The sequence below is a fragment of the Bacillus rossius genome, chromosome 6 (genome assembly GCF_032445375.1).
Source record: "Bacillus rossius redtenbacheri isolate Brsri chromosome 6, Brsri_v3, whole genome shotgun sequence".
Classification (NCBI taxonomy): Eukaryota; Metazoa; Arthropoda; class Insecta; order Phasmatodea; family Bacillidae; genus Bacillus; species Bacillus rossius.
The window spans coordinates 59,857,587-59,881,294 of record NC_086334.1 but is presented as its reverse complement, the minus strand read 5'-3'; the positions used below and the strand labels follow the sequence as shown (position 1 = coordinate 59,881,294).

Below are 23,708 nucleotides of genomic sequence, written 5' to 3'. Positions count from 1 at the left end.
TATGTAAAGAGCTACGATTCTCTCCCCCCTCTGAAAGTGGATTGTGACAGAAATGGTGGTGGCACCGGCTAGGTGCACGTGACAATACTATTGTTCATATCGTGTACGTCAACATTTTTAGCCGCTAGAATGGCTCTTTCGCTCAACCATGCATGATTTTTGAATTTTGTTTCGATGTTTTGGAATACCTTGTCTACTAATTCCTCTTTTGAATCTACGATGTTGCATAAATCAGATGATAAGCTGATTTTTTCCTGTTTCTGGATTTGTAAGTACAGTGCCGTTACCAACTTCAATTAATTGTCTTGAAAATATGACTGCTGTTGGATCGTTCTGAAGTTTAACTCGCATATTCGTGGTTAAATGCATTTTTTTTACTGTGCTCCAAAAATTTGAATATTTTTTAATTTAAACGTATTTTTATCAATAGAGTCGAAAGAATATACTTTCAAATTAAATAAAGTTTTTTATTCTTTCTTGAAATATATATATATATATATATATATATATATATATATATATATATATACATATTTGTGTAAATTATAGTCGTAAAGGCACAATGGTCGAGTAGCCTGATGTGCTTGAACTTCGACAATATGGTACAGCATCGTCGAGCGTGGTCACAACTAAGTTGGGTGACCATGATATTTAGTTATAGAAACTATTTTTTCCGACTTTTCCGGTGGATTTTGCCAAACTTTTATTTCATATAAACACTCTTCTGTTAAGATGCAATGTTCTGTAAAAATTTCAATCCAAACCATCGTATACTTTCCGAGTTTTGCGGCCAAATACATACGGAAGCTAAATTTATATATATATATATATATATATATATATATACTGTTGAATCAGCTCAATAAGGTTTGCTTGTAGGAAGTAATTACAGATTTGTTCCAGTCGTTAAAGCAAAAACAAATATACAAAAATATACCTACTTAGTGTTATAATATGTGTTTTAAAATGTTACCAGTTAGTATTTTAGTTATTCCTTAGATGTTTAACTTGTAACGTGTACTGAAACTTAATGGTGTTTATTGTTAAATGAACTTTCACAAGATGGACAGTATTTAAATAAATATCCTCGTCAAAAATCACGTTTTAAGTCGGAATCTAGTGGACTGCAACTTTTAGTTTGAAAAATACTTAAAAGATATCGCCACGTTCGTAAATGCTTTAGAGAACCAACAAAATGTTAAATATCTTTAATGCCATGTTCGTCCCAACACAATTATCCTATTTAAAAAATATTTCTAGATCAAGAGATACAAATTTCCAACATGGCGGCCAATATGTCATCATCAGCTTACGGGAGGCTGGTAGACTAGGAACCAAAGCTGCTTTTATTGAATAAAAAATTTACGTAAAACAATACTTTTTCCATAAATCAAGTATCAAACCAAGGACAGGAACTGATCTAATCAATCAGTATATCGATTGTAAATTTTTAAAAATGAATCTTTCTATTTTGCCCGAATTTATAGCTAAATAAATTCAGATTTCTGAGATGGCAACCAAATGTCAAGATAGCAAGCATCCTTGTAATAAATAATTACTGCACTCTAGCGGGTAAAAAATTAAACTTGTATGGCGGCAGCATCCTCTAGCAGACGAAAACAATATGTTGGATCCAAGATGGCAGCCTCCAGCACACGAGAAGAAGCTGGCAAACGTGGCACACCTTGGCATTAGTGGTGGGAGGTCAGGTTGTCGGTGGCTTCTGTAGAGGAAAGAATTGTCTTAGTTTTTATTTTATCCTCACCAGGTTCTAACTGAAGACTCCATGAAGTAAGTGCGTTTTTAATTAATTTTTTTTATTAAATTTGGATTAATTAAATTATTTATTTATTTTTAATTTTTTTCGAATTTTTTAGATAATAATTACGGATTTTCATGATCGTGGCTGTGACTTCATAATCCAAGATGGCGGAATGCTTTTAAATTGAAATTTTTATTAATACATTTTTTATCAAATTTTAAAATTTTTCCAGATTTTCTATTATAAAAAATACGGATTTTCAAGATGGCGATCATAATGACAATATCAACGGTTACCCAAAAATTCAAAAAGGGGCCGTGGCATCATGATTGTCGAGGTCATGACCTCGGCGGCTTATGGCGGCTTGTAGAAGCGGACTTAATGCCGCTTTGCTGACTTTTTAAGTCACTGGCATTTTTGAGGACTGAAAACGGGACATTTTCCCTCAAAACGGGAATTTTGCGTCAAAATAGGGAAATTTCTATACTTTTTTTTATTTTGAGTCATTTTTGAGGAATTTTGAGTCAGAGATGGCTGAATCCTTACGATTGGCAAACCACAGCCACCAAAATCGTAGTCCCATAAGTAGGAACCGGAAAAATTCGCGTTTTCAATGACCTCTAGGATAGACTCCATGATCCTCTATGTACTTGTGCAGATTACACCTGCTGATTGGCTACTAACTCGTGACACGTGTTAACTGGGAAGCTTGTGATTCGATACTTCTTTTGTCAAACGTTTTCCATTGGTCCAGAGTCCTTCAGATAAACTGTGGCCCAATCACTGAAGCAGCAAGGAAGGCAAATGTATTTTGATTCTAGCCTATCGCGAAATGAACCCGCGAATTTTTCAGGTCTCTACCCATAAGAAATGCATTGCGCCCGTAGCCCCTTTTACGTATACTGGCCAAGCTTTTTTGAACCAATAGGCCTGCTGTGCGGCATTACTCAGCATGGTTTACGCTTTGAAAAGGCCTATTACCAGCACGTATAACGCATGTCTCCGAATTGCCAGGCTTACAGTATGGTTAGAATGTGACGTGCATCAAGTGGGGTTTCACACGTCATGTTTACCTTTCATTTTGTCGTCATAACTACTAGTTAAGGGCTATTAACATTATACCTCTCTTGCATTTGTTGCTCTGTTTGAAATATTTCATAATTGTTATATAATTTGGTATAAATGGCGCGCAATTTTGTGTAATTGCTATAACAGGAAAATCTGTAAAAATAATTGTGACAGAAACAACAAATACAAACTAAAAAGTGTGATAAATTTAAAGAAAATGGCCCTTAAAGATAGTATTGACGGTTAAATGAAAGAAAATCAATATTGCCTGTGCGACACAAATATTCTATAAAGTGCTTTACAAACATATTGAGCGAATTTTACCAATTGTGGGACCAAGACAACAGGCAATAAAATTATTATTCACTAATGTTATTCGATCAAAGAGTTATATAGTGACCATACTCAACATGAAAAAATCTATTTTATAACCAAGAGACACTGATCCACTTGACGTATTTAAAAGGCGTAGGCTACTCATAAAAAATTAAACCTTCGGTACTCGTAAGTTTAAATATGCATTACTAATTAACACTCTAGCATATTTTCCATTAAACTTCATTTTTTGTTTTTGTAATTTCACAATTACTTAAATTTTACTGTTCACAATTAAAAAGAGCATTAATTTCAAATAAATATTTTATTAAAGCAGTATAAGATCAAAATAAGTCCTTAGTTTTCATTTTTATGATTTCATGAAATTAAGACTTCATATTATTTTTAAAAGTAATTTTATTTAACATAACTGTAATTAGACGTCAATTTCAGGACATACTATGTATAACATGTACAAACGTTGCTTCTTTTTTTCTATAAAATGCATGAAAGTTGTTGCTTATTCTATTATCATAACCACTTCTCACATAAAATACCTTTATTTCAAGTATTTTAAAAACTCTTTAATTAGGTTCGCTGGTTTATAATGTTTATTTTTTTTAATTCGCCAGAATTACTTTTCATGGTAAAATAGCCTTTTAAAAAATTATGTTCATGAATTAAATTATCTCGTTTTTAAATTTTAAATACCTGTATGTAGTTCTTCAGTCGAGATTGAAAATCAATCGAAACGAGGCAGCGACAGCCTTAGGTACTTAATTGTTTTACCGGAAAAAATTGCGTCAAATTATTGCAGCCAATAGAAACGCCTAACGTTTGTCACCACCATTGCCGCTTTGTTAAAGTAAATGAACTTACGTTCATACGATCTTTGGTCGAGACATTCCAGTTTATTTTGGCGCAAATATAAGGATCATTTTCGAACCAAGGTCAGCAAAACTGGGTTGGAGTGGTCACAATGACGTAACTGGTTAGAACTAGTTCTCTTTTCTTGAAGACGTTAAAAAGGTCCGAATATACGTAGATACATACGAAATGCACTTTGTTGGGTGTTATAACTGGTGACGTCTATAAACTTTGTGCATACATAATTCATCACTGCGGACATTTGATCTGTTCCTGTTGACCACTGACGCCCTAGGACCTAGGTGGTCGTGATGGTTGAGGCGTGGCTGGGACACCAAGTGGTTAGGAGACTGCCGTGATCTTGGAGGTTGTGCCGTTAATTAGTAAATTCGACACGATATATTTTAAATTTTTATTATGATTTTAAACTTTTGTGTGGAAATTTTATTTGCTCTACTATAGTGTAATTTTAATTTGTTAGTCTGGTGTACTCCTCTGAGTTAAACTTTGTCTCAGTGCTCTGAAGCCCCTTTCCCATCGGCGTATCGGATATTCTGCTGGCCTAATCCCTGACTGGCAGACCGCTTACCATTTCCCCCGCCTTCAGTCACGCCTCAAGCCTGTAATATTATTTCTCTTCGTGACCCTAACTGCATAGGCAAGCCTGTAACTTGCAGGCGACCAGTTCGCAGAGACGAGCTGAGATTCGCCTTTTTCATCACGTCTTAGTGTTATATTCGCCCCTCTGCAGCCACGACGGGGCGTAGTTTCCCATCAGCGTTGCATTTTACCCCCCCTCCCCCCCTTCTCAGTTCCAAGTAAGACCAATGACCGGTCGTAACCCCCTGGGCACCGGTGACCGTTCTCAAGGTCTACCCGCAAAAACGAAGGCGCCAGAACTGACAGCAAACACTACCTAGCGACCAAGTCGCGAACTTCTCCGCTTGCCTACCCTCTAAGGCACCAGAGAGCAGCACCGCTCTCCCTTGAGTTATATGGACGCCAGGCGCGAGTCGATTCTTTTCAACTCAGCCTCCTCCGACAGAGTTCTCTACGGTCGCCCAGTGTGGCCAACTTCAAGACTCCTGCTAGATTTTTTTTTCTCCGCCCGCAGTCGGGCAAGTTCGGTATTTTTCGGCGGCCCAGACACCCCCCCTTCCACCTGTTAGCGCCGGCGGCTACTTTTAATTACGAGACGCGTCCTGCCGCGACACAGATCAACTCGCGTCGCGTATGCAGACAGACCTCCATCGAGTATCGGCGAATCGGCTAGACTTCATCCGACCGTTAACGACTATGTAGTCGCCTTGTATAAGGGATGCATTCCCTCAAGTCATTACTAGTAGTTTAGTCTGTCTGCATAGTTTAGTTATTAGCCTTCAAAATTTTTTTTCTCTTTTAATCAATTATTATGAAGAAATCATCCGCGTCCTGCCGCGCAATTCGCGAGCTCCAGATCCTGGCTGACTCCACGACTGCAGCGTGCTGGGCAACTCCCCTGTTTTAGTGAGTGATAATTCGCGACCCTCCCCCCCTTTTTCCCTTTAAATTTTTTTCTGGGCATTTTCTGCCCCATTGACTGCCTGTATACAAGTTCTAATCAGTTTTGATTTGGACTGTTGCAGACAGGGTTCGATGACGGGGAGAGATTGATTGGTCTCATCTCGTGACCACCCCCCCCTTTTCTGTTCCGTGGGTCACATTCGAAGAAACGCTTCTACTACCCGACGTGATTGTTTGAAGACCCCGGGTGGTAATGTAAATTCAACATTTCCCCCTTACCTAGCTACGAACTATCTTAACCGGATGACCAACCCACCAGCGACCAGTGTTTTTCTCAAGAAAATGTAAAACACATCGAACTAATTATCAATGTAATCATCGGATCCATCCAACTTTGGGTGTAAAACTCATAATGCAAATGTTTATATTTCAAACTAAGAATGTAAATTGGTTTAAGTAAGCGCTGGCCAGCCCCATTTTCGTTTTTCTTTTGTTAATCTTTGAAAATTGTTAAAACCTTGTGTGTGTAAAATAATGGAAATAAGATAATTCTTCAGGGCAAATAAAACAGGGAAACTATAGATCAAGTTAATCGAGTAGTTTTTATTTATTGATTTTATCGATCCACACCAACTTCCTCCTTGCTTGTTACAGGAAGTTCCTAAATTGTGTTTGTTCCCACCAGTTGTCGCCTCTGGTAAATCAATTTATTTAACGTATTTTTTTATCCAGCTTGTTTCCAAGGCTCTTTTTAATTAATTCCAAATAATTCTATTTTGAGGCACGAGGGGTGTTACAAGGTGCAAACTTCACTCTCCACGGTTCATCCAGGCCACCTTCAAGATGCCGACTCAACGTAGCGCTGAAGAAGACGCTTCTAGATCGTCACCTTAATGCTTACAGCCAAGAAGTGTCAGGTCCTCGGAAATAGCCTTATATCATGACATGAGAGCAAAACGTGGTCTTCTAAGATTAGACTAGAGCAGTTGTGTCTTTAGGGATGAAACTAGAAACTCAAACTACTGAACGTGCTTCGCATATTTCTTGTAGCCTTTACTGCTCGTAAGGATTTACAGAAGTTTTAAGAAATATTTTATTTTAAGTTTATTACTAACGCTATGCAAGCCGTGTGATGATAATCTCTGCGTATTTATTTCGTGCTAGTGATTTGCTCTTGACAGGCATGTTCTAAGAATTCAACTTCACTATGATCGTGAAATATTTTTCACTAAAAAATCCAAACTCTTTACAACTAACTAAAATTCTTGGGTATAAAACTGATTCGTTGCGTGGGTATATTAAGACTGAATCCAAAGGCAAAGTAAATAAATACAAAGTAAGTTGTGAATACAAATTTTTATTTCAATGTGTTTGATAAAGCCCAAAATCTCTGGACGGTACAAACAACGAACAACAATACACAATGCTGATTGTATTAATGAGAAGAAAGGAACGATAAATCTCGTAAACACTACATTTTTACAACTCTCTTATAGTTCTCTATTTTTCGCCCATTCTTCTTTTATAAATACATTATACAGTAAGTACATTTAACACGAACTAAGTCGGTGGAGTGCGTAACTCCATCGAATACACTTCTAGCATCTTCATAAAGTCTTCAGGACTCGTATGAAAGTCATTTATAAAATTTTATTCAAATATTGGTATCAAACTAAAAATAAACAACAGTAATGCAAACTTTACTAATATCATTGTGGAATGTGTTCCTTCGAGAAAGAAAAATAAGTACAAATATGTAAGCTCTTTTTGTCGTAATTGTATAGCCACCATAAAAAAAAACTTGTAACATGTACTTAACACCAAAAATGACAATTTTTTTTTTGTAAAATTATAAAATTAATATACATTATATAAAATATTTTCAAGGAAACGTAAACTACCAGCAATTGCCTGATATTTTATACAAGTTTCATGAATGCAAAAATTATTTTTTCTCTTTTTATGTGCAAGAAATTATTGAACTAAATAATTTGTTATTGAAAAACGTTTGTACTGATTCATTTACTGACCAAAATAAAACCAAATGCAACAGGTTTTTGTTTTTATTTTGCTGATAAAATAATGATAGTTGTATTAATATATATATATTTTAAATTAGGAAGAAATATTGTACTCTCAAAACCTGTACACTATCATTTTGTATCTCTTTTAAGGCACTATAACTTTTTTTTACTATAATAATGACAATGCAACCATGGCAACATTAGTATTGTAAATATTTTTTATCAAGTGAACATTACAATAAATTATAATGTGTAAAAATTTAACTATATTTCATAACATTTCTTTCACCTTGTTTGGTTAAAAAAATATTCTTTTTTACTACAGGAATTTGGTCATAGCTTTACAATTTATCAAAGCCTTTATTTCAGCGGTGAAGATATAACTTATTTACAAATACGTATTAACACATTTGTACATCACAGTTCGCCCTTATATTTTAGTGGAAAAAGGACAAGCAAGATATAAGGCACTTGTTCAGTCATCACAGTATTGTTTTAATTATTTAAAATAAATTGCATCTACAAATATTTGAAATTATTAAATTTACTGACAAACAAAAATTTAAATAAAAATGTATAGTGCAGAAATGTCACTGAGTTATTAAAAGTTTAATTTCTTTTACGTAGACTATTTGCCGTGAAGAGTTTTGCAGTAATGCTTTTTTCTCAATGTGCTTGATTACACACATAGTCGATATGTAATTCTGTAGTTTCACGTAAAGAGCTATTTATTATTATATACAAACAATCAAGAGATAATTGAACGTTATTGTATTGACTGTATCCGTTAAGATCACTTTCTCGTTGTTTTAAACAGTATAACGGGGTAATTTCTGGAATGCGATTATAGGAACTCTTTATTTGCAAGAGTTTTTATGACGACAAGATTGTGAATAGCACCGATAGTTATAATCCTGCTAAAAATAAAAAGCATTTTAAAGCTCAAAGTAAAGAATCTCTCGCATTAAGTGTAAATACGTCAATTTATAAAGACTTTCTTTTCGAGTATAATACATGGATGGAATTATTTTGTGAATAATTCAAAATAGGATTTTTCGTATACAATTAATATAAACAAAACAAAAAATCTCATCAAATAATTACACCGCAAAAATCTATATACGTACACTCTCGTAAAGTATAATTTGTAGTAAATACAACTAAAAAAATTCTTCCCAGATATATTTAATTACATTTTACAACAGTTAATATTAATTAAATAGATTTTTTTTCAACACAGGCACAATGAACAGGCTAGTTCTATAAGGCCACAAGTTGAGCAAAATGGGTCCGACTTAGGAAGAATTCTTTACGTCAAGTCGACGTGTTCTCTTTCCCATCGTTACCCTTGGAAGCGACAGGTTGTCTTCCAGCGGCGTAACTTCATCGTTCACTGCAGTTTTTGGAAACGCCGATCTGGAAGGTGGAAGAGGGAGGGGAGAATACAAGAAAATATAACTCAAGAATGCTTGTTCATACAGAGTCCTGCACACTGTAAACCGTGGAAAAGATATAAACTTCTTTAAAAAAAAAACAATCAATGTCGCGATAGAAATGAAAAAAACATTTGGCGAGCGTCTGTGATCAGTTTGTTTGAAGTTGCGAGCGCAGCGCTAGGGTCGAGGAGATCAGCTGCTGTAACACGTCTTGCGCACGTCGGCCAGGATGACGCTGAAGTCGTCCTCGGCCTTGACGCCGCCGCCCGGGGGCGGCTGGTGGTGGTGGTGGTGCGCCGCCTCCGGCACGGCGTACTCGAGCGGGGACGGGGCCGTGGAGCCGCCGTCGGGGCCGTACACCAGGTGGTGGTACTGCTGGGGGTGGGCGGCGTACGGGTGCGGCGCCGCCTCCACCTTGAACACCTGGTGGCCGGTCACCAGGTCGCCGCCCCCGTGCGGGTGGCTGTAGTAGCCGTGCTGCGCCAGCACCTGCTGCTGGTAGTTGTGGTTCGAGTCCAGCGCCGAGTCCTCGCCGCCGCTGCCGCCGGCCTGTCGACACACCGCCGCGGTTACTGGGGCTGCAGGGTCGCACGAGAGGTTACTGGGGCTGCAGTATCGCACGAGGAACAACCCAACAGGTTACTGGTCTGCGGTGCGTTGCAGTCTCCGGGCTGCAGTATCGCACGAGGAACAACACAATAGGTTACTGGTCTGTAGTGCATTGCAGTCTCCGGGCTGCAGTATCGAACGAGGAACCACACAATAGGTTACTGGTCTGTAGTGCATTGCAGTCTCCGGGCTGCAGTATCGCACGAGGAACCACACAATAGGTTACTGGTCTGTAGTGCATTGCAGTCTCCGGGCTGCAGTATCGAACGAGGAACCACACAATAGGTTACTGGTCTGTAGTGCATTGCAGTCTCCGGGCTGCAGTATCGCACGAGGAACAACACAATAGGTTACTGGTCTGTAGTGCATTGCAGTCTCCGGGCTGCAGTATCGAACGAGGAACCACACAATAGGTTACTGGTCTGTAGTGCATTGCAGTCTCCGGGCTGCAGTGTCGCACGAGGAACAACACAAGAGGTTACTGGTCTGTAGTGCATTGCAGTCTCCGGGCTGCAGTATCGCACGAGGAACAACACAATAGGTTACTGGTCTGTAGTGCATTGCAGTCTCCGGGCTGCAGTATCGAACGAGGAACCACACAATAGGTTACTGGTCTGTAGTGCATTGCAGTCTCCGGGCTGCAGTATCGCACGAGGAACCACACAATAGGTTACTGGTCTGTAGTGCATTGCAGTCTCCGGGCTGCAGTGTCGCACGAGGAACAACACAAGAGGTTACTGGTCTGTAGTGCATTGCAGTCTCCGGGCTGCAGTATCGCACGAGGAACAACACAATAGGTTACTGGTCTGTAGTGCATTGCAGTCTCCGGGCTGCAGTATCGCACGAGGAACCACACAATAGGTTACTGGTCTGTAGTGCATTGCAGTCTCCGGGCTGCAGTATCGCACGAGGAACCACACAATAGGTTACTGGTCTGTAGTGCATTGCAGTCTCCGGGCTGCAGTGTCGCACGAGGAACAACACAAGAGGTTACTGGTTCTCGGGTACGTTGCAGCACTGCCCACAGCATCGCTCGAGGAACAACACAACACCAGACAGCATATTCGGGATAAAAATAATTGCAGGTGATCACATATTGCTGTACACAATACAAAAGAAAAAAAAAGAGAACACTTGATAGATAAGAATGTGAATGCAATGTTAGAAATTACATTAAATTTACGGGATTTTAAACGAAGAATCAACCTCAAATGAACGAATAGTTCTTCGCAATGTCAGATGACTGTATGTTCGTAGAAACTCCGCAGAGATCAACTTCCGAGTTCTGAGTTCCGTTGCAAACAAGGCAACCGCACGTGCGAAGTAACAAAAGAAGGATTATGATGTAAGCTCAAAGAGTTTTTTTAAATGTTTTGTTAATACAATAATAATAATAATAATATATTGTTGATTCATGTTCAAAATGAGTGAACTCAAAACCCGTAAACTTATGAAGATGACTGTAAATTTACGAAGGTCCTGGATAATTTGTAATTAGCGTTACTCGTAAATTGTAGGTGAAAATTTCTGCGTGATTTATACAGTACTCGCCAGTGATGTGTGACATCTAACCTCGATAACAAGCAAATTCATGTAGGTATATTCTCATGCCGCAAATACTCTTATAATACGAAACTCTGACACGAAATTTATAGGAGAATTCTTTAAAATAATGCCGAGCTCATAATTATACGCTATGTGCGTTTTCACCAAAATTCCTGGATGAGAATCACACGTAGTTTCCGCACCCGCCGCTAGAATTCGTTACCGGAGCAGCTACGTCGAATATTGAATCATTCAATTTGTAGAGCGAAATGTTATACTATATAATGAAACGGCTCCAATAAAAGCGAAAAATACTTGATAAAAAACTAAACCTCGGTTTTCGACCATATTTTCGACAAGAAATTTCATTAAGATACTGGCCATCTTGTTAAAATGCACCCAAACAGTTAATATTATAAAGTTTCCTTTTTGGCTTTGTTAACTTTGCTTCACGCCATCTGCCACATATGGCAGCACCGTGGTTACACATATCCGTTCCATGCGACTTCCGTTCTATTAACGAAATTACTTCTACCACATGCCGTATACCGAGAGTTAAGTTGTTGCACATTCACGATTTAGGTGCAAATGTGCAGTAGGTATATTTTCAGGTTGATCGTTTTGTGTATTCATGAGGAATTCTATTTGATGGGCCAATGGTTCCGGAATCGACACTCGACCTGAAGATTTTTCGGTTGTGTTACGTAGCCCCATCACCACCACACTGCATAACGCATTGGCAAATCACCGCAGAATCACCCTTCCATGAGTACCTCAAGTGTTACGCGGCGAACGTTAACGCAACGTTACCTGTGGTAACAGCATTCAGAACTGAGCAATTAGAACCCATCGTTCTCATCACAAGCCTCATCATACAATGATATAAAACGTGATTCGGGTGTACAGTTTAACCATGAGTCTCGTCTGATCGAATAGTAACTTCATTAACTCGTTTACAGGAATTAAGGGTGTTCTTCTTAACGCAACATACTTAATTTTTCATTTAAGAGGGGAGGGATGAGAACAGAAAAAGCTTAAAAGTTTTTTATACAATAACAATTCTTTATCAGTTAAATTATAAATATGCCTTTGTTACGATGGATACCACACAAGAGATTTTCCGAGGCTACGCAATCACAAAATAATTAATTACTAACTGCCCATGACTCCGCAGGGAAAGCTATACGCAGCCACTCATTACTGTTAAATACACACTACTTTAAATTACAGAATTTTTACGAACTTCCCAACGAAGAATTCACTTGAAATAAACGAAGATTTCTTCGAAATTTCAAATAAGCGAATCTTCTTATAAACCACGCCGTATTTCGACTTCCGAGTTTTGCATGTTTCATTCTTAACAAGGTAGACAACAGAAGAGTGTTCTTGCTGTAAACTTAACCAGTTGTTAATTTTTCTGTTATGTGCCAAGAATATTCCTTTGGATTCCTGCTCAAAGTAACTTAACTCAGTGTCCGGAAATTTACAAAGATCCCTGGATAATTCACAACCAGCAGGCATTCTTCGCAAATGGAGGTGAAAAATTTTTTACGTTGCAGGCACTCCTTGAAGTTATGCACTTCGCTCGAACTAAGCCAAATATCCAGTATGAAAGTTTAAAAACGTAACGGCTCTAAACTTTGAAAACCGAGGTAGCGCATCTCGCACTTGGACGTCGAGAGGTGCGTGTTTGGCCTGATCACCAGTCCTACGGCCGGCTAATCGGGGAGCCAGCGAGCGCGAGTGGCAGTTGCTGTCGGCGCTGATTGGGGCTGCGCGGCAGAGAGACCGCCGCGGTCTAGCAGCAGCTATAATCTCGCCCAGCGCGCGAAGCAACAGGTAGCGGACCACGCCAGTTGTTCGCATGCCGTGCACACACACAACCGAGAACCTCGTGTGTTACTCACTTACTACATGAGTTGATCGATCTTACATTAGAGTACCGTGAAATATTAATTTCGCGCATTATTAATAAATCATGTTTGTGTGGAACTCTATCCAGACGATGTCAACCTCCGCTCGTAAAGTGTGAGACCAGCAGGAGTGTAACAGATCTGCGCCACTCTGCTCGGCAGTGGTGGCATTGGTAGGGACCAGAAAAAATTCGCGTTTTCAATGACCTCTAGGATAGACTCCATGATCCTCTATGTACTTGTGCAGATTACACCTGCTGATTGGCTACTAACTCGTGATACGTGTTAAGTGGGAAGCTTGTGATTCGATACTTATTTTGTCGAACGTTTTCCATTGGTCCAGAGTCCTTCGGATAAACTGTGGCCCAATCACTGAAGCATCAAGGAAGGCAAACGTATTTGGATTCTAGCCTATCGCGAAATGAACCCGCGAATTTTCCAGGTCTTTAGGCATTGGGCAAGGATTTCGAGATCTTGGTTATTACGTTACATGGCTGCGACCTGGACATGTCACTTGGACGGATCGCAACGCAACTGGATCTTGCTGGTGTAGATGCTCTAGCCTCAAGCGTACTTGGACTGCGAGTATAATTACTTCAGGGTCACAGGTTCGAGTCAAACCTCAGTTATGAATATTTGAAGTTAGCTTGGAATAAGCCCTTCCTTAGCCTAAGCCCCGTGTATTCAGCTGGTTTGTCAACATCCTCTAAAGTAAAATATTTATTACTTAAAACTTCCTAAAATTTTTTGAGAGTGTGTACATACAATTGGAAATGTTTAGTGGTGTTATTTAACGAGTAACTTATTTTGTTATTTAGCAAATCCTCGACCGAGCAAGAATGTTGGGTTGATAATCAACGAGCTTATATGAAAACTATATAGAGTTTCTTGAGTCTTGATTAATTTAAGTAAATTAGTCAATTATATAATTTTGACTCTTTAACACTTATTAAGTTTTAATGTAAGGAAAACTTAGTCCAGAGTAAAATAAAGCGGAAGTTAAACGTTTAGGAAAATTAAGTGAGTTTCTTGATGAAGCAGATGTTGCACTAGGAGCTTGTCTACGAATTCAATAAAAAAAAAATATCAAATATTTTAATTCAAAGTAATCTTATTGCAAATACAAACTAAAAAAAAGTAGTTACATTTGTACATTTTAAATGAAAAATACTTTGTACCAACGCAGCAACAACTTAATCAGATTACAACTGTCGTACAATAAGTAATTGGAAATCCATTGTTAGAATAAAGGAAACTTGTTGGTTGGCTTGTTGGCACTGCAAGTGTAACTGGCTCGTTGCTGAAGACGTTTGAATGTTTGCGTAACCACTCACGTTTGAACATGCCTGTTCACACATTCGCAGAGATAGCGAGGGATGCAACAGCCGAAGTCGTCCAGAATCACAACTCCGATTCATTAACACTCTTGAAGATATCTCTGAATGTTTCTAGGTTACAATCACATGTCTGTAGAGGGGAAAAAAATGTGTGTTCGTGCTGCACGATGTTCGACTGGAGACGTCCATCACACCACCGCGATTGTTGTGGCTTCGTTCACGTTGGAGTGTTGTGTCCGCTTCGAACAAGTTTCGGGCTAGTTATTTTGGTAGGTCTTGGTGGCGAGTGTTCTGTTTGTTAAGAACCGAGACTTCGGCTCAAAGCAATACAACAACACACGTAGTTTCCAATAACCTTAACAGAAAGCGCAAGATGTACAACCAGCCGATATAATTTTACATAGCAATCTAAGCTCCCGAGGGGACGTCAGGATAGGAATATTCGTGCTTTTATCAAGGACTTGATATAGCACAAAACTAATAACTTATTTTGGTACATCCATGTAATAAAATAATAAATACGAGTATTGGTCCTAAGTGGCGCTCGGAATTACATAATTATTTTCAACGCTAAACTCCTTGTCCATATTCCAGCCGGAACTAACGCAGCGAGAGTTGTTAATGTGCCGAGTGCGTTGGTCCTTTCAAACGCTTTTATCTAAATAAAATTAAATTATGTATATGTAATGCTTGTCAGTGTTTCTATATAGATTCTCTTATCATTTGTACTTTTCCAATGTGTGCGAAGCAACAATTTTTTTAAATTTACTTGCTATAAAAAAGATTTAATTTTTAAATTAAAAAATCAACACCTATTTATAAATTATAATTGTGGAAATTTATAATGAAGTATGTTATAAGTTTAGGATCGTTTTTTGCAACAATGTATGTATTATATTTCTATCTTTCTAAGTAATACTTAGTATAAATAATATTTCCGTGAGTATTTAAAACCTCAGATGAAAGGTTTAACTGATTCAGCCACAAGGCGGCTTCCACTTCATCGCCGTGGATAAGAAAAGACAACCACTTCATGAGGTTGTGTTCTGAATCTATTAAAATTCAAGGATAGATAGAGAGAAAGCAAAAATATATACATATCATGAAAACAAAGTGTTCGCATTGTCGTGATATGTTTTACGGAATGAGCCGTTATGTTAAATATTACAAAAAACAACCACACAAATTTTGTAAGATTTAAAAGAAAATTAAAGCAATAACATTTTGGACTGATCTGCTTCTTGCATTTACGGGCTAAATGAATCCCAGCTTCCTTTGCGAATATCTAAAAAATCAATCACAAAATATAGGGACTATTATCAATTTTCAAATTATTTTGCTTCTGTAGCGTAAATGCAACTTTTATCACCGCATTTCATCTAAAGGTTTTTCCGTTTCGTAATTGGTTGCTGCAGTTTAAAGAAATAGCCGACGCAAATATGTTCATTGTAATTAAAGACGCAGCAGTGTCTACGACCCGTTCTACAATGACACGTAAACGTAGACGGATCTCACGGAACATAGTGTCTACAAAGGCACGAAGATGGAGACGGAACCACACGGATCAGCTCGGCAATACTGAGCTCTTCCGTTTATGTTTCTTAATGTTCTAAGTATGTTAAAAATTGTTTCAAGTACAAGAAAATCTAGCTTTCTTATTATTTTTTGTGGTTTATTTTACTATGCAAGTAAATACTGTCCGGGTTGTAATCTCGAAAGATAATAAATTTTGACGTGACAACGTCTAATAAATCGATGAACGCCGGCTGCACGCACGAGAAAGTGTCTCGTTACGTACATTGTTCCGTTACGCTGTGTCCCGTTACGCTCATTGTACGCTTGCGCCGCATATATCTCTTCCACACGACTGTTTATAAAGTGAAGTTGAAAAGTTAATGTGGTTTTTATTGGTTATTACAACAACAATTTCGGCAATAAAGGTTAATTATTCTTGCATTTTAAAAATCTGATTACTAGTATAATTTCAAGTATTTATACTATTATTATTAAAATAAAAGTGATTAAATTTTATTCATAAAGTATGCAATCATTTTATCAATGTTTTATTATGACGTTGTCACGTTAAACTATCGTCCGTAAACCGACTTTACAGACAACCAATTTTTTTTTTAAATTAAATTAATATTTCGTAGCCTGAAATAAAATCTCATCGTTACGTTTCCGTAACGCGATAGTGAAATGTTCCGGGAGGCCCATTACTGTGAAATTGGCCTGTGAGTTCGAGAGGCCTCCAAGTCCCTCGATGTGTACGTGAGCCTCGCTAAAGACACGCCACACTTTGATTTGACGCCGCGCTGGGCGGCTGCGACAGCACCTGCGCACGTAAGCTGTTTGTTCACAACAGCTGTTGCGGCTTCCTGGCCAGCGCCCAGCGCCCTGCACAAACCCTTCCGGATGATCCCAGTTGTTGAAACTCCCTCCATCGCGATAAGACCCCCACCACACCTGTCTGGCCGCGACGGAGGCAGCTGGGCAGCACGTTGTTTACTCTGCTTCCCTCCCCGCCTGACCCGTGCACCACTTGAAGGTTCTCGAGAGTGTACGAGTGTCGCTGGTCAGGCAGTACAGGTACACACTTCGCGTGGGGTTGATTACAAACAGTGTGGGCGCAACACAACTCCGACGGGAGGATGCGTGGACCATTGGTACAAAGTCCGAGAACTGTCAAATTTGAGATACGTAACATGGCGCAGACTGTACCCGCTTTATTACAAGTTGTGAAGTATCAGAATGATTTTCTTCATTACATTTATAAATAAAAACCTCTTTAAAATCTTAATACAGCAAAAAACTAAAAAAAGTGCTTAAATAACATGAAATATCCACATAATATTAAATTACCTCATCATTAAAATAAAAAATAATATTATATTTCTTTAACAAAAAAAAGTTGAGGAATAAAAGACAAACAAATAGTTGAGAGAAATCAGTGATTATAGAGGAGTCGCAAACGTACAAAGGGTAAAATAAACGTGGTGCAAGGCCTTTAAATGTTATAGGCTAATAGATGCATGAGCGAAGCGTAAAGTAGTTTGACGATTCTAACGAATCGAAAAAAAAATATTTTATGCAAAACGTAACGGAAGCCTTCTGTGTTTGTACTGTCATTGTAGAGTTGTCCAGAATATCAGTTTAATCTCATCAGTGGGTCCGTCTTTTTTTTTCTTCCCCGCTGTGTTGTCTAAGGTAGGTTTTTGTCTGTACTTTTTTGTTGCATCTGTCGCATCGTTGTTCAATGTGCTCGTCTGTGCTGTGATATTTTTCCTGACGAGTTCCTTCCACGGAATTCTCTGTTCTGTCTATGAATTTTAAATTTTGATGTCGGCTGATTTTGGTTTTTTCCTGTGTGTTTGTTTATTAGTCTTTCTGTGATTTCTTAAGAATGTTTAAAAGTATTAGAAAAAAACCCAGTAACAGTTGCCTTATTGCACCTGGCGCGGGAACACAATTGTTTGAATGACACATAATTAATTAGTACTGATGAAAAGATACCGTGCAATGCTCCGCACTGCAAGACCAGACACGTTCGCAAACACCATTATGGTTCTTAAGTAAATGGTTCACTCAGAACCCAGAGGAGAGTAACCGTTGAGGACTTCGCTCGCCCTGCAGTAGAACGAACATCCACGAAGCAACAGGTTTCGAAGGCGAGACTCGCAGTACTGTTAAAAAGATTTTCACCTTAAATTTACGATTAACTCTGGTTACCAACTATCCAGGCATCTTCGCAAATCTATTGTTATATTCGTAGATTTATGGTTACAAAGTTCACTTACTTCGAAAAAGAATCCACAAGAATAATTATGGCATACGAGAAAAATATTAAAAAAACTGATTAAGACTACTGCAAAAACACAATTACTTTTTCTACGTAGGTGTTTGCCCTGTTAATATCGAGAAATAAGACTCGGAAGTAGAAATACAAAGTTGTTTTCTAAGAAGACCAAATTAACTGAAATCAGGAAGAACTGTTTCGTTTATTTCAGTTGAAATGTCTCGGTTGGAAAGTCCGCAAATGTGGTGTTATTTCCAAGAGCGAGGGTCGTCACCCCCTGAGTCTCAGTGGAGGAACTGGGGAAGAGAAACCCGAGCACACCCCCGCGCGCCGAGCACACGAGAGAGTACACACAGCTCGAACTGAGATCGCCTCGGGTCTCACAGCATGACGAACGAATGTGGCCCCCAGCTACGATGTGAAACCAAAAATAGGTTGGCGGTGGGTGAAACAGAAGAAAAAGTATTGAACCGCTTGTACTCTCAATTATACAAAAAAATGCACGAAAGAGAAATAAGGAAAAGTTTGCGAGGAGGGAATGTTTGATAAAAACAACTTGTAAATCCGATGCTTCATCTGCAAGACAGTTGACTAACAAAGCGATTAATAATGGCTTAGGTGGTGAATGTAGAGTACTTGACTTCTACTCAGTGATTCATTCATTGGTATTTAAATTAAGGTAAGGATTCACATAGTACAAGCTTGTTTGTAACACTTTCCTTCGCTACCCTCTGAAATACGACTTTGAATTATTCTTTCAATAGGAAAGATTGATTTAAAACTTTTTTTGGACAGACGCCATTGCTAGTTTACACTGTATGTCAAGAAGAAATCTAAAGAACGGACAAAACAGATGAATACACAAACACACAGAAAACAAGCTCAGGAAGCCCGCCGAGTTTGTCTGTGCTGTAGTCAATTTGTTGACCGGAACATCAGTTTAGTCTCATCAGTGGGTTGATCTGTTTGTCTGTGTTGTTCAAGGTCTTTTTTTGTCTGTACCTACTTTTGTTTTTGTAACTGTTCAATATGTACACATGTGCTGTTATACTCATTCTAATTCCTTCCACGAAATTCTCTGATCTGTCTACGAATTAAAGTTTTTACGTCAACTGATTTTGGCTTTCTTCTGTGTGTTTGTTTATTCGTCTCTTTTTTCTTCCTTGAGGGTTCTCTAACAAAAGCTTTTGAAATCCTCTGAAATAAACAAACAATGGAAAAGGCAGGACAACTGTTGTGCAGTAAGATCCAGTAACGACCTCCCGGGTGAGTTCAACGGAAGACGGAGGGAGTTCCGTGGTTACCTCGTGGTGCTGCTGGTGATGGCCGCCCCCGGCGGAGTACTTGAAGTACTTGTCAAACTCCCGGGTGTCCATCAGGCCATTGTCCGCGACTCCGTCCTCCAGCATCAGCTCCTCCTCCTCCGACTGGTTCACGTACCCGTGGTGGCTGAAGCCCACCCTGTCGTCCATCATCACTCCGCCTGCAACACAGTGGCTCAGATTCAGCGCCCCTCTCCCTCCTTTACCAACACATCTTACCACCAACTTCTTACTACTCCGACACCAAACACACAGTACTTCACCGACCTTTCACAGGCAATGCGTGATGTCGTTACTGAAGAACATTTCCACCGTTATCCTCCTTCAACATGGGACATACTGTTCGTCATCAAACCTCCGCTGACAATTTGGGGGAGTTAATATGAAACAACGTGGTTTTATATCAGTAAGCTGCATATAATCTCGTAATTTTTAAACATCATAGGTTCCCAACAGCACTCTACTTCCAAAAAGCATCAGGTAAGTTTCCCCGAGTTAGTATAAAAACCAGCGAAGATGTCAGCAGAATATAAAGAGAAGAAAATATATTCTGATCGACCAAACTTTGAATGTATAGGTTGCAGCAGTGAGCCTCTGGCTTTTGAGGCACGAGACTTACGTCTAACGTGTCCTTAAAAACAGAGAGGAATTAATAATCTTATATCTTTGCGTCCCACATGAGTGATTACAAACTTACGTCGATCTGAAAACCACGCCCACTTTGTGCGGTCCGAAGACAAAAAGACGTACCAGAGCGTTAGCAGATGCCGGAACTTGACGCGCGCAGCTAGCTATGTGCGGCAAGATTAAGTTTGGCCTGCATTTGCCAATATCTAGAGACAAGAGGAAGCATAATGCTTTTCGCAAATTGTTTTTATTTTTATTCCAACCACGAAGTTGCATGGGCGAGAGGTGAAGTTCGGATGTATTCGGAGATTTTCGGGTGTCTGGCATTGTCTCGGCGAGTGTTACGCATCGTGTGGGCAAATAAGCCGCTTACATGTTAGCGCACAGCTTTGGTGCGCGCTTCTGCCATGGTGCTAGCTGCACGGCTTGAATCAGGCAGCATAGCCGGTTGGGGAAAGAGCTCGGTAGCAGAACAGATACTCTCGCAAGAGCGGAAGGGCGACGCGGGGCCTGAGACTCTGACGTGCTCGGTCGCTTACAGCTTCTTGGGCCCGGCTCCAGGCCAGAAGTCCCGCCCACTACGCCGTATGTGGTTCCTCGCAGTAGAACCACAGGGCTTTGGGACGCACGGCCTGAGTGCCCGGCAGATGCTGATCTCCCGGTTGGGTTTCTGCAGAGAGGACTCTTCCGCCTCGCCAGACACCACTTCTCGACAACTGAGGATGTCGAGGGACGTGGACTCCCCGGCAGAGCCTGTGTTGGTCAACAACCCCTGGTACCACGAGGTGCAGGTTGTCCTTGGAGAGGCATCCTTGCACCCGTGACGTGTTACTGGTGGTTCGTGTCTCGGATACTAAGAGTGAGCAACAGCTCCGACACCTCAAGTGTCCTCTCCCCTTCTCAGTGATTAGAGTCAGGAACACTCCCAAGGTATTGACAGTGGGAGACTACAGAGACCACAGAGTAAGCTTGGGTACAAACAACGCGCGTGCTCTCAGGTGTAATTTGAGTAAAATATTCAACCACCTAATGATTTCGTGGCTACGCGCCACAGCTCCACTTAGAGACGAGGAAGAGTAAATTTTTTACTGGTAGCCGCAACCACGCTGAGCTTGAGCACACAGACGATACTTTTTTACTATAATTTCGTGGTCTTCTTCGTGTGTCTAAGAAAACAATGGTTACATCACTCGAAGTGAAGAAACGCACAAAAGTTTGAAGAGGAGTCTAGTGGTACAAAAATTTACCATTTAATGCATGGATTTATAGCGTTTCAGTGCATTTTGTGTTTGATTTTTAATTACTAGTGCATCGAAATAAGTCCTGCAGGAAAAAAAAAATATTGTTAGAGAGTCTTTCAGTATTCGCCAGAGATTTGTAAAATCTAACCTCGGTAACGAGAAAATTCATGTGTTCTGATGTTGAAAATAAAATTATAATGCGAAACTCTGACCCGGAAATTAACGAAGAATTCTTTAAAATAATCCGGAGCGTGATCAATATAAGAAAACTGAGTTTTCATCTACATTTCTTGACGCGAATCACACTTAGTTTCCGCACCCGCCACTAGAAGTCGCTGCCGGAGCAGCTACGTAGACTATTGAATCATTTCATTATCAGAGCGAAATTTTAAACTATGTAATAAACGGCTCCGATAAAGGTGAAAAATAAAACTTACAAAAAATACTAAACTGCAGCTTTGTACATGATTTTCAACAATGAATTTTATTAATATACTGCCCATACTGTGAAAATTCGTTAAAAACAGTTATTACTAAAGAGTTTCCTTTTGGCTTTGTGAACTTCGATTCGCACCATCCGCCACAGATGGCAGCGCCATGGTTACACATTTCCGTTCCGTTCACAAAATTACTCCTACCAAATACCGTGTACCGGAAGCTAAGATGTTACACATGAAACAGACTGCAACTTTACAATGAAAGCTTTTTGAAATGCGTGTATGTTTGAGTATACTATATATTCAAACAAAGAGTGTCTGCATCAGCTGGACGTGGCGACTGCTGGCCAAGCGAGGGCCAGCGATGCAGAGGAGAGCGTGGAGCTACGCCTCTGTAGGCCCGCCGGCTCTGTGCTCAGCGCCTCTGTGCAGTCGCGAATGCGCGGGCGCAGGCGGCCGCAGATGAGGCGTGCGATTGGGGGCGCCCGACCGCGCGGTGGATGGGGCAGGCACGCAATCGGCGGAACTGGTCGGTAACTCCCGAGATTCCAAATGACAGTGTTTGGAGGCGCGGCGGGTCCGCGCGCAACAAGGGCGCAAGTCCGCCCGGCGGCGTGCGGCAGCGCTCCGGGGGCGCTAAGGGCGACAGTGGCTCGCGGGAGTCAAGCCTCGTCGCCTCTATGTGCCCTGGCCCAATTGCCCGGCGTGGAATCTGCGGTTGCGATAATCACGTAGTGTGTTGTGGGATAGACCATGCGTAACAAACACTGCTAGATAAATATTAGATTTAGAAATCCTGACATATAACAGTAAATGTGGTGGCTACGCATGTATTACTAAATAAAAACATCATAAAATTACTTTTTGTCTAGCTTAAGGTCTGCGCCATGGTTGCTGAAGGGTGTTGTTTGCACTGTGGAAATAGTTTTAAAGCACTAAATATTTATTGTAGTGACTGTGTTGAACGAAAGAAAATCTTATTCATGCTTATCACCTATCAGCTGTGGTAAATGTTTCGGATGTTGTAATACGGTGAATATGACGTAGAAAGTGACCAACTACGTTACGACATAGCATTTACTGACAATTTATAACTCCACGCTACAATACGTTAGCTAAATAGTATTTACAACTTTATAAAATAATTTTAAAGTTGTTACCAACAAATGATTCATTTTCCCGCGGTAATCTTTATAAATTTTTGAGTACGTACGTTTGTAGTTGTTCGCGTGAGAACAGGAGCCTGCAGTCACTCCAACAAAGGGCTGCGTGTCGCGGCTTTGAGGACTGTTTGCGGTGCTCTGTCGGCGTGTATCGGAACTAACAAACGATTACAGCATGGTTCGTGTTATTTCGCCTCTTTGAAGACCTCCTCGAACCAAAATATTCATACTCTAGAAACAATAGTGAAAAAGCTTGTTTTGTAACATTTTTACTTTAGAAAAGGATTTTTGAGAAGAAGTTAGTAAATTAAATCGTGTATGTCAATAAAAAAGAATCTTCAGTGCTGTTTTCTATCAGACCCCAATCAATCACCTTAGCGGTTATACAGTAACGCTATTTAAATTTTTATCCTACAGTTAGATTTTTATACAATATCAAATAGTTTCATAAAAGAAATAGTAGCTACGTAAATTATATATTTTTTTGTAAGCGTTATATTTATTGTTTAAAATTTCAACTTTCATTGCAGATTCAGAATTGAATTGTATTGAACCCAGTTTGTAATTACTGTGTGACGTACTACAAACAACACTTTTATCCAAATTTAAAAAATAGTTATTTTTAACTTTTAAGACAAACAAAACACCGGTTGTAATATTCTGACCACACAGCAGGACCTGGTTGCGCAAATTGCCAGGATTATCTGATGGCGATCAAGCGAAGCTGACCCCGCCCTACCAAA

General features: G+C 39.7%; 1 protein-coding gene across 3 annotated transcripts in view; it reads right to left on the bottom strand.

Moving 5' to 3' along the window:
- Positions 1-23,708, bottom strand: part of LOC134533239 (SOX domain-containing protein dichaete-like) — a 507,415-nt gene that overhangs the window by 103,075 nt on the left and 380,632 nt on the right. For 2 of the 3 annotated variants that reach the window (XM_063370645.1, XM_063370646.1), the window contains exons 6-7: positions 19,480-19,658; positions 6,857-9,524 (exon numbers count right to left, since the gene is read on the bottom strand). In XM_063370645.1, coding sequence (XP_063226715.1) covers positions 9,168-9,524; positions 19,480-19,658 — 536 coding nt within the window. In that variant the 3' untranslated portion in view covers positions 6,857-9,167. Of the gene's footprint in view, positions 1-6,856; positions 9,525-19,479; positions 19,659-23,708 lie in introns of those variants that run through there. The other variant, XM_063370647.1, reaches the window with a different exon arrangement.